The 19403-nt window shown below is 44.7% G+C and overlaps 1 protein-coding gene across 5 annotated transcripts in view; it reads right to left on the bottom strand.

Moving 5' to 3' along the window:
• LOC129829200 (vesicle transport through interaction with t-SNAREs homolog 1A-like) overlaps positions 1-19403 on the bottom strand; it is a 170054-nt gene that overhangs the window by 38962 nt on the left and 111689 nt on the right. For 3 of the 5 annotated variants that reach the window (XM_055890821.1, XM_055890818.1, XM_055890819.1), the window contains 2 exons: positions 12094-12164; positions 9701-9762 (listed from right to left, as the gene is read on the bottom strand). In XM_055890821.1, coding sequence (XP_055746796.1) covers positions 9701-9762; positions 12094-12164 — 133 coding nt within the window. Of the gene's footprint in view, positions 1-9689; positions 9763-12093; positions 12165-19403 lie in introns of all 5 variants that reach the window. The other 2 variants (XM_055890820.1, XM_055890822.1) reach the window with 1 other exon arrangement.

The raw sequence follows: 19403 nt of genomic DNA, 5'->3' as shown, positions 1-19403 counted from the left end.
CCCCTCCACCCTTGAAACGCACCCACACACACTGCTAGGGTGGGTTAGGAGAGAGAGGCAGAGAGACAGACAAGACAGGGAGACGTTATTAAAAAGGATGGAAGAGAAACAATTTAAAGGAGGGGGGGGAAAAATGAACTTCAACATTTTGTAAATATTTCACGCTTTTGCACCCAGCCAAAGAGAGATCAGAGATGCAAGAACAACAGCAAAGTTTCAGCTTAACCATCCAACCAGATGTCAAAATACATAGTCAAAGGTGATGTTTCTTCATGCGTTTTATCAATGCAATCGTCTACAAACACTACATAAGGATCCCCCTCAAAGATATGATATACATTCACTCTCGTCTTCCATAATCTGATAAGTCAACAGATATTGTATTTGTCTATTCCTTTGACTGAACGCTTTATCAGTAGGTGCAGTAAATCTGACAGACAATGTCTTATTCCTATTAAGAGGGCACTACAACACTGAAGGCTATAGAGTAGTGGTGGTCCAATGCATTTTTACATTCCATGGCAAAGGGCAGAATATTTAAAGCAGATAAACGCTCATTGAGAATTTGTAAAATGAGTAAAACAAAGACTCCCTGTACCAAGTCTCCCTGTACCAAGTCTCCCTGTACCAAGTCTCCATGTAGCAAAAATGTAAGGTCAAGTATTGATCCCCTTTTTAGTCACCAGAAACGAATGTGTCGATATACAGTAAGAGGGAGGGGTAGACGAAGACTGATAGAAAGAAGGTAGGTCATTTGGCTACAGCGCTTTCATCCTGGCAGCCATTGCACTACGGACTAAGACAGGCTAAAACACCCCAGCACAGAACAGCTTGGCATGGCACAGTGATGGCATGTCCTGGCATGGCAAAGCATGGCCCAACCCAACATGCTCGAGTGGGTCAGTACGGCTCTAAAACATGGCAACAAACCAGGCCTCTCTTCCACATGCATACCTAGTGTCCACGTCTGCATTCTCTGAGGCAGCTGTTTAGAGGAGCGCAGAGCCCAGATGTAAACACACACACACACACACACACACACACACACACACACACACACACACACACACACACACACACACACACACTGGCATGGACGACAGCCAGGGGAGGAACAGTGTGATAGGTTCTAATTGCTTCAAAATGTCCAAAATAAGACCCCCTATTATGGCAAATTGGTTGATAATGGTAGGCTGGAAGAGGAGGGGGGGGGGCAGGGTGGATGCGACCCAGGCGAAGGGGAGAGGAGTTTCTCCGCGTCGCCTCATTATTTTCGTCTTGACGGACGCCCGCGCTCAACCCCTGGATGAACAGGCCGCGCTGAATAAGTTATCACGAGCCACACAAAGGGAGAGTGGGTTCCGCAAACAACAACGCGAAGCGTCTCTCTCTCTCTTTCTTTCGCCTGACGAAAGGATGGGCCCGCCACAGTTTGGGAGCTCACCTGTAATTTCAGCAAAAACAGTAGGTGGAAAAGAAAGGCATGAAGGAAACAGGGAATGAAAGAGAGGAAGTGCAGACGTCTGTGTCCGCACAGATATCCACAGAACATTCCCTCCTTTCCGTTTGATCCGTTTCGTCCTCTGCATACTAGCTCTTCTGTCATTTCCCCCAGAAGGCAGGGACCTCTTTTGGACAGCATCGAAGATGTTTGAGGAGTGGGCGCTTTTTGCACTTCGTACGACAAGGCTTCGAATGAGATCACTGCGTCAATCCGTTTTTGATGTTTATTTGGTCTCCTTTTTGGTGTTGTAGCCGTTTTGTGTTTTGTCTGGGTCTGGAGAACCATATGGAAGAAGTCACACCTTCACGCTGTCTTCTTATACAGTGAGGCGAATGAAGGCTTTCCCCAGTGGCTACTCTCAAGAGTTAAGTATTCAAACCAGTATTCAGACCAGTTCCTCCTAACTGTCACCGCAACACGTCGATACCACTGCCACCAAGCTTCCTTTGCCATCACTCAAAAGTAGTGGCAGAACTTTTGGACGTCTGACGGGCGAATCAGAGGGTGCTGCAGCCCGACTGGCGCTCGACGGCAGATCAAACGGGGCGGGTACCCTTGGAGTGACACCTGAAACAACTTCAAGGGGGGGAAGGCGCCACTGATCTCCAGTCAGCTCGTCGGAACGGCCTGTCGATGTCGGAGGGGAAAAGCGCCTGAACCGGAACACAACCAGAGAGGGCGAATAAAACCATCACCTCAATGTCACACGGGGTTGACCTCACGGTGTTGGGAAAAGTATGACAGTAAAAGTCCCTGTTCCAGGGCGGAAAACTAGTTGATTGATAGGCTGCTATGGCTGTATCTGCTGATCGTCTTTAAAAGGTTACATTGCCATGTGCAGCACTAACCTTATCTGGAATTTAAATCATTTGGAAGCATTGCACAGGACTGCAAACTTCAGCAAATTACAGGCAACTTCCAAGACAATCCAAAAGTAGGGAAATGACAGACTGATATCACATATTAGACTGATATCACATATTAGCACTGTATATATAGTAAGTGAAATATAGCAGTATCTGACCCCGATTAAGGCCTAGAGGCATTGCAACTATAGGTGTGGTACAGTTAATGACGCAGAGAAGAGAAAGACAGTCGCGTCCCTCAATAGACAAAGGCATTCCTTATATAAAACATGAGCCCATCTTTGCCCTTGTGAACAACCCCGTTCTCTGCAGCCCAGGCTTGTTTGTGTCTTTCTCCTTTCCCAAAAAGCATCCCATCAGCATTCTCTAACGGGGAGGGGAGATAGAGGAGAGAGGGAGAGAGAGAGAGAGAGAGAGAGAGATAGAGAGAGAGATAGAGAGAGAGAAAGAAAGAGAGAGAGAGAGAGAGAAAGAGAGAAAGAGAGAGAGAAAGAAAGAGAGAAAGAGAGAAAGAAAGAAAGAGAGAAAGAAGAGAGAGAAAGAGAGAGAAAGAGAGAGAAAGAAAGCGAGAGAGAGAGAAAGAAAGAGAGAGAGAGAGAAAGAAAGAAAAAGAGAGAGACAGAGACAGAGACAGAGACAGAGACAGAGACAGAGACAGAGAGAGAGAGAGAGAGAGAGAGAGAGAGAGAGAGAGAGAGAGAGAGAGAGAGAGAGAGAGAGAGAGAAGGAAAGAAAGAGAGAGATAGGTGGCAGTGCTGCTTGTTTGGCTCAGAGTGGCTGGTAATGAGGCTCAGGCGCACCCTGTCATTGTCCCAGCAGCCAGACACACACTTGCGCGTAAACACACACACACACTAGTGGAAACACACACACTAGTGGAAACACACACACTAGTGGAAACACACACACACACACACACACACACACACACACACACACACACACACACACACACACACACACACACACCTATCTCACTAAACGGAATGTACTGTAAAAGAACACACGCAACAACAACAAAAAGCCTTCAAGTACATGGAGAAGCTATTGTTTCTCACACCAAAAGTTTTCTGCCAGCCAGTAGGCCCACTTACAACTCTACAAACTCAAAGAGGAACGCTGTGGTGGAATACACAAGATACTGTCCATTTCTCCTGTTTTTTTATATTTTTATCTCTGTGCTTGACACTAGCTGGAGCTCCTCCCAGTCTGCCATTACTTCCATAGCTACACAATCAACGTATTTATGTGGATTGGTGATGAAGCCCCTCTGTACACGGATCTAGTCTAGATAAAGGTCTCCAATCCACAGAGGCCTGCTCTCATAAAGTCTTTCAGCATTGTACACTTGGCACTGAGCTCTGTCCCTACTGCTGTCCCTACTGTACCGCTGTATACCGCTGTGTACCGCAGTATCCCCTACTGAACCTCTCGTGTACTGCAAACACACACACACACACACACACACACACACACTAACAAAAGCCAGCTGCCTTCACCAGCGATGGGCGAAAGAGGTAGCCAGCTACGATTCACGCTTTGGTACTTCACTCGTTTGCCAGGGAAACAGAAGAGTAAAACACGAGAAGTTCACAGAGGGAGCAGATAGGCCGACCCAGAGGGAGGAAAAGCAAACGCCAATGTGATATCAGCCATGCTGAATAAAATCGAGAGGCGAGAGGGAACGGAGTACAAATGATTCTGCCGCAACATGGAAGAACAGATCAGAGGCATCCGTTGGGATTGGTCCGCCACTCTCGGGATAGGCGCTATGCTATGGCTATTCCAGCCTGTCTGGCTTGAAGAAATGAGTTCAACTGGAAATATTACCCAATGGAAAACATGGGGGGGGGCATTTTTTGTTGTTGTTGCATGACCCTTGATCAAACATGTTGCTTTAAACTATCGAAACCAAACCTCTTCAGACTGATCAAACTTTGACTTTGGTAGACATTCGACCAACGGTCATCACGTGGGTGTGAGTCGTCCTAATGAGCAGGCTAATAAAAAAGGCTTGTTGGCCCAAAAACCAAGCGGAGGTGATTCGGATAGTCAGAGTTGGAAGAGATGAACATCACACCATCAGAAGCGTAGCGGACAGGTGAGGTCCAACGGCAGCTCTCATTACGGAGTCGGGAAGGGATGCGGAGCAAAGTCTACCCCGGCGTGCTGGTCCTGGGACGGCAGTGCGAGTGCTCAGGCCACAGTTATGACCAGAATACTACGGAGACAGGAACAGGATAACTATTATATGTCTTTCGCAAAAGATCATTGTGATTTTTTCCATAGGAATTATGACGCACGCCTGGGTGAAAACTCGATAGCGGGTTATCGCCTTCACCCAGCTGAAAATGAAATAGACTGATTGTACAAGTTCTAGTGAGGGATTGTGTGCGTGTACATTAGGCGGTGTGTGCAGTTCCTGTGTGTGTGTGTGTGTGTGTGTGGGAGTGCACGCGAAGAGGGAGAAGATGCCATACCCCCTCCATCACTGCTCCACCCAAGCCTCTCTCTCACTCCCCCGACTCTCGCATCTTAACAAGGCTTTCCCTCCGCTCCTCCTCCAAAAAGGCAAACCAAATCAATAAAAGAACAGGAAAAAAGGACTAAAGTGGAGGAACGAGAAGAGAGGAAAAAAAACACACACACACACTGAACTATAATTTGTTCTGTCTTTCAGCTTCAATTACAAAAAATATCAAATATTTTTTGTTTGACTTCACAGCAAGACTTCAAGAGGGCCCCCAAGACTTCCTTCCATTTGCATCCAGCCACAGCCCACTGGTGGAGCTGAATTCCATTAATTATATGACCTACATATCACATAGTTAATATTCCAGCACTGGGAAAGAGAGAAACTCAGCCAATACTGGAGGAACGGGTCTAAATTTGGAGATCTTCAGGACATCAGAGCTCCCTTCTCCCAGCGCTTTTCTGAGGCGGCGCTCTTTGATCTCCTTCCCTCCTGACATTGTTTGCAAATGTCACTTTAATGGGACTGGCAAACACGCGAACGAACGCAGCCACGCTCTTCTCTCTTTCTCCTCTTCTTCTTCTTCTTTCTCTCGAAAGCCCATCGTTGCAACTCCACTTTCCAGTGAATCAAAAAGGGAGAGAGACCTGTCTCCAGCTACTTTCCTGAAGGGAGCGGGTGTGAAGACGTGAACGCGTGGACACAATGTCCTAACAACCCAGGGTTTCTTTAACTATCGTTGCATGTACTAGCAATAATAAGAATTGATTTGGACATTTTATTAACAAAACGAGACATAATGTATATACACATAAAGTTATCCTGGTCAGGATGCATGTAAGCCTGAACAGAATTGTTAGTTCTACCGCAGCACTGGTAGTCCAGTTTGCAGTGTATAAGCCCTGGCTCAAGTGAGCTAGCCCAGGTTGAGGGCTACTAGTATAGTATAGCATTCCGTATAATATTAGCATAGAATATTGGCCAGGATGGAGAAAGTTAGCGAATGGGCTAAGGTGCGCTGCTCTTGCACACCGCCGGTCATTGGTGGGTTCTCTGGAGCTTTAGGGAGTTAGCATGCTGGGTCTAGCGTCCTAGCACCAGGCCAAGTGCTGATCTCTTAATCAGTGTCCAGAGCGACCAGAGCCCTCCTCTGAAGGCTGGGGCCCCTGCCTGCCACTGCCAGCCCTGCTAACGCCATGAATATGGAGCTCTTCCGCGGCCGGGGCTTGCTTATGTTTTCTGTCTGATATCTCGGCCCCATTCCCATTTCAAAGAGAGGTCCACCCAGGGGTTTGACTTTTTGATCTGCCTGGCGACTGACTCGACCACCTGCATGTGGGATCAGCCGCCAGCGAGAACAAGACCAATCCCTCCCTACCCTGCCTCCCCATCCAGCCCCACCTTCCCAGAACCCTCCAGAACCCCGGCGGTCATAACTGGGTTTGGAGCTGCATCTTAACTCTCCGACCGCTCTGTTCTGCTGTGTGCTGTGGCTGGGAGGAGATGCTGGACATGATTGCCGTAGCAGCAGGAGTCGGCTCCGTTCCCACCACAGACAGTCCACCTCTGTCGGGGCAAAGTCATGGGATCCATTTTGTGACCGCAGTGTGAGGGCTGTAATGTCAGGGCCCCATGGCACTGAGATAACTGAGGAGAGAGCTGGGGCCTGTGGCTCCTCTAATCAGCCATGGCTTCCACCACCAGCCGATCCTTACACCCCTCACAGGTCAGTGGCACCACCAACAAAGACCTCAAAACACAGAGACACTACTGCCTACTGCTCTTGTCTTACTGCCAGCATTCCTCTTCCCAAGGTCGAGCACGGGAAGGTCCAGCTTCCATCTGTCAACATGTCATTCAGAATATACGCGGTGTGATAATATGCAATCCTCTTAATGAATTGATATGATTCCGCAAGTTTATCGATACGACTTGACTGATATGGGTCGATGACTCAATCGTGTGTCACTATTCCTGAATACCTCTTAAACCACAACATTAGCAGATGTCCCGACAGCTCGTCATTGAGGAGAACTGCAGCTTACCAGCCCCAGCGGCCATTGATAACGGGGAGCGTTCTAATCGTGCGCGATCCATTTCATACCACTTAACTCCCGATGAGTATCATTGACATTACTACTTTGAAAAAAATATATATATATTGGCATTAGCATTCAACGTTAATGAGATCACCATGACCATATCATTAAAACCCTCAGGAGCCCAGATGATTGGATGAATAATTTAAGGGTGTGCTGAGGAAGAAGCCCTCCACCAGCCGACACTAGGCTAAGTAATTGAGGGACTATGACATGCCAGGGCATGTACTGTAGAAGAGGACTAGCATAGGACAGGGTTTAGTCAACTCCAGTCCTGTAGATTCAGGGTTTAATTTCAACCAATTAGTATCGTGGACATAAACTTATGCCGTTAAAGAAATACTATTTAACTGTGTCACTAGACCAACAACTAACTCCGACGTGTTGATCTTAAAGAGTATTTCTTAGAGAAGGGAGGTTTCTCTCTCACTATCTTTCAGTTAATTAGCTGCCTTGAACCAAAAGAACAGACCTACTAATGAGTGTGTAATTGATGCTCAGCTGGAGTGATATGCAGCATTCATAGTGGCTCTCCTCCGGCTCAACCAGGAGAAACAGAGAAGGAGAGGTGACAAGACCAGCGTCTCAACTTAAATCCGCTACGACGTTATCTTACTCTCTCTCTCGCTGAGCAATCCTGTCCTTTTTCACTCACTTTTAAATATCCAAGCAATTTCAGTATTGATCGAGCTACATTACACATATTGCATTCAAAGCGTTAAATAGTCAATTTTTAAAAAATGATTTATTGTCCCATACACCGGATAGGCGCAGTGAAATGTGTTTTTTTAACAGGGTCGATACGAGGTAAGGCACCCTCTAACAGTTAAGTTCGAAAGAGTTTCAGTATTAAAAAGTTGAAAAGGAGAGTAGCAAATGAGTACCAGAAGCTAATTTGCGCAGCACAGCTGAAGTTGCATAGCAGTAGAGGTTCCCCTACTGGCCTCATTTAAAATATAACACTAGAACTCTTTTGCACACTACTGGCAAGCTTAAAACACAAAACACAGCAAGCCACCTAAATGAAGGTCGCCAACACCAAACCCCTCCCCCAAACAGCGCAACAATTTACATGACTAATAAAAATACAACAATCAAATGTGTGAAACCTACAGGAGCAAGTAATGAAATTCACAAAAACGGTAGACTGCCTTAATATCAAAACTACACCATGTGACACTTTTGTTTCGCTGTCCCCTTTCCTGGTTATAAATGACGTTTAGAGATGAAAAAACGTAAACAAAACCGTACAACCAAAGACTTTCTTTTCTTTAAACGCTAAAGGAAAAGGGAGTTAAAAATGCTTGGTATTTGTCAAAAGAAGAATGGGAAGCCCCGTGAAGCAGAAAGCAAGACAGCGGTTGGGAAGAGGTTGGGGGCCGACCAGCTTTAGAAAGACCTAATAAATCCTGATTTGAGAGTCGGGGCTAACCAGAGGAAGCCGCGAGCCTGCGAGCGCTAGGCAGGCGCTACCGCTCTTAAATGCTACGTTTGATTAAGTCTTCCCATTAGGTGACAGCTGAACTTTAACATTAATATGATAATATTGAAATAAGTGGGTGTTATTTACTTTAGCGCCCGGGTGGAGGCGGCAGGGGGAGGAGGGGCATGCGGGGAGGACAAGGGAAAGGGGGGGGGGGGGCAGGATGATGAATGATTTCTGGACAGCTCTGGGTGACACCAGGCGAGCCCAGGCCTCCTCTAATCAGACTTGACAAAATGGAGACCTATGCAGAAATATTGGTTACAGTCGGCGTCACAGCCCTGCCTGGTCTCCTGCTAGCACTCCACACCGCCCGCGCCTGCCCCTGATTGTCTAAAGGCATTGAAGCATCTATTTCAATTGCCACTTCCTTCCTAGCACAGGGATTTAAAATTTAGCTGGTGTCATTTACATATTACTCTTAATCAAAAACCACACTGGGAAATAAAAAAAATAGAAAAGAAACAAAACCGCGGCGTCACGGTTCAGGGGTAGGCGCAGAGGCACTTTATAAAATGGAGATGTGACAAGACATTAAGCTGAGTCTGAGTGTGTGTGTGTGTGTGTGTGTGTGTGTGTGTGTGTGTGTGTGTGTGTGTGTGTGTGTGTGTGTGTGTGTGTGTGTGTGTGTGTGTGTGTGTGAGAGAGAGAGAGGGGGGGTTGTATGCTTGTGAGTGAACGGATGTGGGTAAGAGTAAGGAAGAAAGAAGGAGAGAGAGACAGAGAGAGAGAGAGACAGAGAGCGCGAGTTGGCTAGGGGTGGTGGTATGTGTGTTTGTGAAAATTACGGACAATTTCGAAAATTGCCGGAGTGTACTGCATACAGCTTGTGTTTTTCTTGTTCGTAGAAAAAGCATCCAGTATTGGTTGTTGGACAGCTCTTACACAGTATCATTCTGCATTAGACTGATGGAACTATACCATAGTTAACTGCAGAAAAGAGTTGTCTACATCACACACAACGTGTGGGGACTTCGCATACTCATAAGACAACAGTCTTCGAACACATGGACATACTTTCCCCACTAGGATTATGACGAACAACAGTACAGTATGCATTCGGGATAAATAAGATGTGGGTTTGAGTGCGCATGAGTTTCTGTACGTGCTTTATGACGCATGTACTTGCCCCCTGTGTATACCGTATGACTGCCTATTAGGGCCCTTCTCAAGTGCACTTGGGTCTAAATGAGCGGACGTGAATGTGGCTGATGACACAGGTGAAGACATCTGCAGAGAGGTGCGTTAGAATCATGGTCCCTACCTGCCTCTTACCTTCTCAGCATTCCCGTTAGGATGCGGGAGCTCTTGCCCAGGTTGGCATCGGTCTCTCTCAGCTAGAAGCAGGGGGAACAGAGAAAGGAGAGGTGTAACACACAGACATACCACAGTCCATATAGGACACGGCTCAGCTGGGGATTGAGGGGTGAGTGAGACTGGGAGAGAGTCTCTGGGGAAGAATGTGGGAGAGAAAGAGAGAAAGAGATACAGAGAATAAAACTGGGATAAAGATGTGAGACAGAAAAAGATTCAGAGAGACAAACAGAGAACGAGAGAAGGGCCTGTAAAGTGAAAGATAAACATGTACGGTTGAAGGAACACACAGTAACTGAACACATTGTATATAAGACATTGTGCAGGATTGTAGCCTTCAGGTTCGCTGTGGTCTCGGATTATTCCTACTTTCACATCTACACACTAATGGCACAATCCGATCCATCTGTAGTGTTACTCTTTCTTTATTGTGACTGGTTCTTGCCCCCCCCCCATTTGTGTTCGACATTTCCCTGTTGAGATCTTTCACAACTGCTTGCTTCGTACAAACAACTAAGGGGTCAAGGTAAATAGCAACATGGAGAGATGTCTCCACCAACGTCTGTACTGTGTTGTACTGAACAGTACTTACGATGTCCCGTGCGCAACAATGAATATCCTTTAGTATCTCTCTTTTTCTTTCGCTCTCTTTGGGGTCACATTTCTGTTTTTGTTTCCAGCCTCTGTGACACGAGAAGCGTGACGGACACTACCAGTCAAACGTTTGGACACACCTACTCATTTGAGGGTTTTTCTTTATCTGTACTATTTTCTACATTGTAGAATAATAGTGAAAACATCAAAACTATGAAATAACACGTACGGAATCATGTAGTAAGCCAAAAAGTTTTGGTTACTACTCTCCTTTCTTTCCCTCTCTCCATGTGAGGGTTGTTCTGGCATGCTGTTTTGAGGACCGTGCTGGTTGCCAGGCTGAACAGGCTCAGGGACAGATGTGGTTCTGGGCGGGTTTGGCTGCTGGCTCTGACACCCGCCCCACAGCCGCCTGATGTCTCTCTCAAACCCCATGGATGGATCGCTCCCCAGAGACTTACCACTTTTCTCCCAAAATACTACTCTCTCTCTCTCACTGAATCAATCTCACACTCTTTCCTTCCCGCTTTCTTTCTCTCACTTTCTGAATCAATCTCACACTCTGGCTTTCTCTCATTCTCTCGCTCTCTCAGCCATATCAAAGAGCCCATTTATGAGATATACCCTAAGATTGATGAGGCAATAAGGCAAACAATACATTGTAATGAAGTATTTAAGGAGTTCATATACTGTGAGGATTGGTGACGGGGCCTCAGTGAGTGAAGTTAAAAAAAGGTCATCTACTTTTGGCCCCAAGTTCAAGGGTCTGCTGTCGACCTCCATTGATACCAGAAAAAAAATAAATAATCACACCTGCTTTGCATTCACACCTGCTTTGACTGTAGGGAAAAGCCATGTCTTCTGCTGTGTGTGTGTGTGTGTGTGTGCGCGCCACTGCTTGTGAATGCAAGTGTGCGTCTCTATATTTATGCTTAAACGATGCCCCCCAAACTCCTTCATCCTCTGTCTTTTTCATGCGAGAAAGATGTTTACCGATCCTTCCATCCTGTGTGTCTTCACATCATGTTTTTCTTCTCTTTCCCCCCCCCTCCCTCTTTCTTTTGCCCCACAAACTGTCTTTAAAAAGGAAGAGGGGGGCCTGTGCAGGCTCATGGGAAAGAGAAAACGAGGGAGAGAAAGCGAGGGACCATCCTCCTTAGCGGCAGGCAGACCTTTTGAAAGGAGATGTTTGATTTCCTTTGAAATCGCCTGCGAGGCCCACTGCCATGTTGTGATCTTAAAGCATTCTCCGTAGAGGGTGCCGTCAGAGGGGCTGGGGCTCTCTCTGCTCTACCTGTCTGTCTGGGGGGTGGGGGTGGGGTGGGGGTGGGGGGGGGGGGGGTGAGAGAGGGTCAGAGTCTAATGCTCTAAGTGTGATAAAGATGAGAGACGAAGAGGGGAAAGTGATAGAGAGAGTTGCAAGGCTTTAACGCTCAGTTCTTTATGCAGTCAGTGTGTGTGTGTGTGTTTGTCCGTTCGTGCATGTGTGCGCGCGATTCTGTGTGTGGATGCTTGTGTGTTCAATTAGACAGTCTTACATCATCTTACATGGGACACACAATGCCTTCATGAGCACAGCGGTGGAGGTGGTGAATGTCCCTAACCAACCACAATGCCTTGTTGTCACCAGCCCTTTGTTCTCGCCTTCAATCCCACTGTCCTTCGAGCGCAGGCCTTTACACACTCATTAGATGAAGAGGGTAACGGTTCGTGTCCGGCACGTGTGTGTGTTCTGGATGTGCGCATGCAACTGTTCTCACCCGCTCTCTGGATCTCTGGATCTTCTCGCGGTCACTGTGTAAGTTAGCCAGGATCTCTTGTCCCACTTGTTCTGAAAGACAAAAAAAGAGGAGAAACACAGTATAGGTAAGCATGGGTACACCGTGCCTGGGATGCGCCCGTCTTCCCTTTGATTCCTAACTGAACCTTTTCTGAGAGAAGTTGAAGCTAAGTGCCTTACTTAAGGACATGACAGCACTAAGCCCCGAACTTGAACCAGTGATTTAAGTCCATTTACTAAGTGCTCCGCTTCTGTTGCCAAATAGTCTAGTCCACAGCTAAAGCGGATAGGCATCGAGGTGTGCATTAAGACCCACAGTATGTGTGAGGTGTTTGTGTGTGTAAGCTATTGTAGCAGACAGCTGGCTTCAGCTTAACCAGCCCACTAACCTTAGAACATTAGAGAACATTGGGCCAAAAACCCATGTCTGGCCTAGCTAAGCCTTACTTAGCACAGCTAAATTGAGCCTGGATCAGCTGTGCAGACAGAAGTATCAGCTTCACCACCACTAGCAATGAATCCTCATTTAATGCCATATTCTTAGAATATATATGGGCGGCTCCACGTCAGAAAGGCCCGGGCATATTTTTCGGGGTATCTCAGACTGTTCTGGCAATTCGAACATAGAAACTTAATTGGGAAGAAGGATGTTTGATATTCCTTTTACAGTTGTGTCACAAACCATTTTAGGGGTAATGATGATGAAAGTGGCCATTTTAGGTCCTTTTTAGACATATGCATGCCTCCTGTAAGACCGTATAATCTGTGAACCATAGATGATACAGACAACATCTAGGTGTCATTATACTCCTTCTAGTGTGCTCTAACAGATTCTGAAATAGAAATGTTCACATTCATTTATTCAACGTTAAAAGTGGAAGATATGACCCATTTAATACAGTGCCTTCAGAAAGTATTCACCCCCCTTGACTTTTTCCACATTTTGTTGTGTTACAGCCTGAATTCAATTAAATAGATTTTTTCCCAACCCCCCATAATGACAAAGTGAAAATAAGTTGATACATTTTTGCACATTTATTGAAAATGAAATACAGAAATATCTCATTGTTCATACTGTACATTGGAGAAAGACTACCACTCAAGTATTGTGCTCAGTTTGTATTACCTTGTAAATTAAATTCAAATATACACCTCAGAGAAGTTTCTGATGCCCTCCCAATCACCCCGGCCCAACCCAGTGGATAGAGCCCCTCTCCACTCTCACCAATAACGACCATTGAATCTTAGCTATAATGAAAAACAAGGAATAAGAATTTTTATTTGATTTATTTTACCTTTATTTAAACTTGGCAAGTCAGTTAAGAACTAATTCTTATTTTCAATGACAGCTTAGGAACAGTGGGTTAACTGCCTTGTTCGGGGGGAGAACGACAGATTTCTACCTTGTCCGCTCGGGGATTCGATCTTGCAACCTTTCGGTTACTAGTACGACGCTCTAACCACTAGGCTACCGCCCACCCCCAAATACTTGACATCTCCTAATCTGTCCAGAACTCATTCATATTACAGCAGGTTTGCAAATCACAAGAACACAAAAATGACATTGTAGTATAGTTAAATCCTTCCTTCTCTCTCTCTCTCCCAACCCAAACCCATCCCTCTCCACCTCCCCCTCCCCGGTTTCTCCACCCTTTACACCACCCAAGCTTGTCCCTACCTCCCATCCTTGCCCACCCAAGCCAAGCTTGTCCCAACCTCCCATCCTTGCCCACCCAAGCCAAGCTTGTCCCAACCTCCCATCCTCTCAGACACACTAAAGGTGTCAGCATGCTTCAGTTGGACTGGCGCCTAGCTGAACTCTGCTAGCCGAACCAAATTACTGTGCTTGCATACTCCCTTAAAAGATCTTTGCTTGAGAAACAAGAACAAATTGGCAGTGGTACCATTTGTTCTTTTTGAGACTCCATAGCCAGTATACACTTCCTCAAAATAGTTAGAATTGTATACACTTCCTCAAAATAGTTAGAATTGATCTAATCTGTCATTCATTTTGATGTTTTTGCAGAGAAGATCTTAGTCATGCAATTTTACATTAACATGTTTGGAAAAGAAATTTTTCAATTAAGAAATTTGCTTGGAAACGAGCCGTCACTCGCTGAATGACAACAAATACTTTATTGTTATAACCTCAACCCGGCACAGCCAGAAGAAGACTGGCCACCCCTCAGAGCCTGGTTCCTCTCTAGGTTTCTTCCTAGGTTCCAGCCTCTCTAGAGAGTTTTTCCTAGCCCCCGTGCTTCTACATCTGCATTGCTTGCTGTCTGGGGTTTTAGGCTGGGTTTCTGTATATCACTTTGTGACATCAGCTGATGTAAAAAGGTCTTTATAAATACATTTGCCTGATTGGTCAACAGTAGGGATTCTTCAATCAATCACCAACGAAAGGGCGTAGACTTAGGCTACGAACTTCGGCTTGCCTTGGGAAAAATGTTGTGTGCCCAAACAACACAAAAACGTCAGAAAATAGCGTCATAATATATGCACAAACTCTACCGAACTGAATCACCTGGGAAGCATGCGGACGCCTTTACACCCATCCATCGACTTACTCATCCATTCCCTCCCAACATATACTGTACCCCATGCATCCACACACCCTCATACACATATTCACCATCCCATTCGCTCGCTCGCTCGTTCGGGGAAGTGAGTGAGGGAGTAATTTCTCTTACTCACTCACTCACTCACTCACTCACTCACTCACTCACTCACTCACTCACTCACTCACACACACGGCCTTCCCCAGAGGGGTAAAGGGGATCACCCTTTACCCATCTCTATCTCCCACTGTATCGTTCCATCTTTACTTCTGTCTCTTTCTCACCACACACTAAGTTTGTTAAAGTACATTTTCATCTACCGTACCTGCCTCTCTCACCTGACCACAGTCACGTTATTGACAGACATGGTATATTTCCTCGTTTAAATGCTATTTTCAGTGTCCATGTAGTCCATTGGCACAGGCTACTTCTATCGTTACTTCATATAGAAGAATAGTTATTTGGGGAAAGTAGAGTATATTGGGGGAAGGGGGAAAGGATATGGTCTCAATTTACAATAAACTCAGTGCTCCTCTATAAAAACAAAGTAGCCTATCGCTGGCCCAGATTCACACACTGAGGCAAAAAAGGTTGATCAAAGCGGAAAGAAGGCGGGATCTTCATGGAATTGCAAGTTGCAAGTTGTCAAGAGGGTTTGTAAGTATTGAAAAATTCTAAACTTTTTGTTAATGTAATTGATGAAAGCACACTTTTAAACATGATAAATCAATTTTTAAACGACTTATCAGCCATTATCGGAATGTCCCTTCAGAGCGTATCTGTGGTGCTGCGTGTGTGCCAGTGTGAGTGGGCCGTTGTTGCCCGAGGAGAGAGAGAGAGCGACATTTCAGCAGCAGGTATAAAATAATCACAGACAGATTAACTAGATCACCAATTGAAAACATAACCAGCGAGAGAACTGCTACAAGTTAACTATAGCGAACTAAGCATTCATTTCATTGTTGCCTTTCCACCTGCACTGTAGAGCCTAAATAAATCTGCACCATTGGAAAGCTGGGATTCCCCGCTATTAAACAATAACCATGTAATTGTGACAACATTAAACATATTCTAAGAATAGCCTAATTGACAAATAACTTAATGTGCATAGATCTCCCCCGAAACATGAATATTTGGGCATTATATATAAACATGTCTAGTTAGATACATTGCATTAAAACAGCCTACCTTATCCATTTGATATCGGATTTATTGAATGAGGGAATCATTTTATAAAGACAAAAGTATTTGGTTGTAATGTTGAAAAAGCCAATCCTGCACACCTAGGAGCTCTCCAGATCGAGGGTTGACCACATGTTGATAACATGTAACTAACAGTACAGTTCTATGTGGGGGGCTAAGTGCCTTGATCAAGGGCACAGCGGCAGGAGGTGGTAGGTCTACATGGGATCAGACACAGCAGCTTTCCAGGTTTAATAATGCTTACTTTTCCCATGTAGACAAAAAACCCATGTAGAACATATGGGTTAAGAGAAGTCATGGAAAATGTGTATAGACCGTTAACAGTGAATAATCAGGTCTTCTCTATTAGCATAATGCCATTTGTGAATTTCGGTGAACATTGTCTAATGGACAGCTCCTGCACTTCTTCCATCCCAAGTCAAGCACTGAATAAGCTGGTCTCAGTGCCTTCAGAAAGTATTCACACCCCTTGAACACCACCCCAACAAAACTGTATTACAGCCTGAATTTAAAATGGATTAAATTGAGATTTTTGTCACTGGCCTACACACAATACCCCATAATGCCAAAGTGGAATTATGTTATTATTATTTTTTCTTTACAAATTAATAAAAAATGAATAACTGAAATGTGTTGAGTAAATATGTATTAAACCACTTTGTTATGGAAAGCATACATACATTCAGGAGTAAAAAGATTTCTCAATGACTACCTCATCTCTGTACCCCACAATACACAAAAATCTATAAGGCCCCTCAGTCGAGCAGTGAATTTCAAACAGAGATTCAAACACAAAGACCAGGGAGGTTTTCCAGAGTTTAATGGCTGTGATAGGAGATAAATGAGGATGGATCAATAACATTGTAGTTCCTCCACAACACTAACCTAATTGACAGAGTGAATAGAAGGGAAGCTTGCACAGAATATAAATATTCCAAAACATGCATCCTGTTTGCAATGAGGAACTAAAGTAAAACTGCAACACATTTGGGGAAGAAATGTACTTTATGTCCTGAATACAAAACATTGTGTTTGGGGCAAATCCAACAAAACACATCACTGAGTACCACTCTTCATATTTTCAAGCATGGTGGTGCCTGCATCATGTTATGGGTATGCTCGTCATCGGCAAGGACTAGGGAGGTTTTTTAGGATAAAAAGAAACGGAATAGAGCTAAGCACAGGCAAAATGCTAGAGGGAAACCTGGTTCAGTCTGCTTTCCAACAGACATTGGGAGACAAATGCATCTTTCAGTAGGACAATAACCTACATCACAAGGTTCTTTGAGACTTACTCAGAAAAACTCCCAGCTGTAATTGCTGCCAAAGGTGTCATTATGGGGTAATCACTCTGTCATTATGGGGTATTGTGTGTCGATGGGCGAGATAAAAAAAGAAAGAAAGTTGTATTTATTTTGAATTCAGGCTGTGGAATAAGGCACTGTAGGTCAGAAAAGGGCCTAAAATGGCCACTTTCTCAAAAACGGTTTGTGATACAAATGTAAAAAGCATATCAAACATCCTTCCTCCCAATTAAGTTTATATGTGAGAATTGCCAGAACAATCTGAGATACAAAAACAATATTCCTGGCATGGAATTGTCCATATATAGAGTGCATTCGGAAAGTATTCAGACCCCTTGACTTTTCCACATTTTGTTACATTACAGCTTTACTATAAAATGTATTAAATAAATGTTTTTTCCTCGTTAATCTACACACAATACCCCATAATGACAAAGCAAAAACAGGTTTATAGAAATGTTTTCACATTTATAAAAAAAATATGGAAACACCTTATTTACAAAAGTATTCAGCCAATTTGCTATGTCACTCGAAATTGAGCTCAGGTGCATCCTGTTTCCATTGATCATCCTTGAGATGTTTCTACAACTTGATTGGAGTCCACCTGTGGTAAATTCAATTGATTTGACATGATTTGGAAAGGCACACACCTGTCTATATAAGGTCCCACAGTTGACAGTGCATGTCAGAGTAAAAACCAAGCAATGAGGTCGAAGGAATTGTCCGTAGAGATCCGAGACAGAATTGTGTCAAGGCACAGATCTGGGGAAGGGTAACAAAACAATTCTGCAGCATTGAAGGTCCCCAAGAACACAGTGGCCTCCATCATTCTTAAATGGTAGAAGTTTGGAACCACCAACATTCTTTTTACAGCTGGCCGCCTGGGCAATCGGGGGAGAAGAAGCCGATGGTCACTCTGACAGAGCTCCAGAGTTCCTCTGTGGAGATGGGAGAACCTTCCAGAAGGACAACCATCTCTGCAGCACTCGACCAATTAGGACTTCATAATAGAGTGGCCAGACGGAAGCCACTCCTCAGTAAAATGCACATGACAGCTCATTTGAGTTTGCCAAAAGGCACCCAAAGGACTCATATTGAGAAACAACATTCTCAGGTCTGATGAAACCAAGATTGAACTCTTTGGCCTAAATGCCAAGCGTCACATCTGGCGGAATCCTGGCACCCTCCCTACTGTAAAGCATGGTGGTGGCAACATCATGCTGTGGGGATGTTTTTCAGCGGCAGGGCCTAGTCAGGATCGAGGGAAAAGAGATCCTTGATGAAAACATGGTCCAGAGCGCTCAGGACCTCAGACTGGGGCGAAGGTTCACCTTCCAACAGGACAACAACCCTAAGCACACAGCCAAGACAATGCAGGAGTGGCTTCGGGACAAGTCTCTGAATGTCCCTGAGTGGCCCAGCCAGAGCCCAGACTTGAACCCGATTGAACATCTCTGGATACACCTGAAAATAGCTGTGCAGCGACACTCCCAGCCATCCTGACAGCGCTTGAGAGGATCTGCAGGGAAGAATGGGAGAAACTCCCGAAATACAGGTGTGTCAAGCTTATAGAGTCATACCCAAGAAGAATTGAGGGTGTAATCAATGCAAAATGTGCTTGAAGGGTTAAAATACTTATGTAAATGTTATATTTTTTATACATTTGAAAAAAACACAACTGTTTTTGCGTCTTCATTATGGGGTATTGTGTGTAGATTGATGATTTAAAAAAAACAATTTAATCAATTTTCGTGTAAGGCTGTAATGTAACAAAATGTGGAAAAAGTCAAGGGGTCTGAATACTTTTCGAATGCACTGTACTTAGAATAAAACAGAACTATATGCAATTCTAGGAATTTTAACCAACACTTGCAGAGGGTGAATTGTATGCATTTTAAATTAGGTAATATAGGTAAATATTTGTATTTTTAAATTTTAACAATTGCTTTAATAATCGCTTAATTTGTATTTATTATGTATCCCCAAATCCGTGCGCATGTTATCGTGTGTGTGTATGCACTTGTCTGTGCCTATGTTTGTGTTGCTTCACAATCCCTGCTGTTCCATAAGGTGTATTTTTATCTGTTTTTTTAAGGCACTGCTTGCATCAGTTACTTGATGTGGAATAGAGTTCCATGTAGTCATGGCTCTATGCAGTACTGTGTTCTGGACTTGGGGACTGTGAAGAGACCTCTGGTGCATGGGCGCCAGTAGTTCAAATA

This window comes from Salvelinus fontinalis, chromosome 30 (genome assembly GCF_029448725.1).
Source record: "Salvelinus fontinalis isolate EN_2023a chromosome 30, ASM2944872v1, whole genome shotgun sequence".
NCBI lineage: Eukaryota > Metazoa > Chordata > Actinopteri > Salmoniformes > Salmonidae > Salvelinus > Salvelinus fontinalis.
Note: the sequence above shows the minus strand (reverse complement) of the source record. Positions and strands in the feature narration are given on the sequence as shown.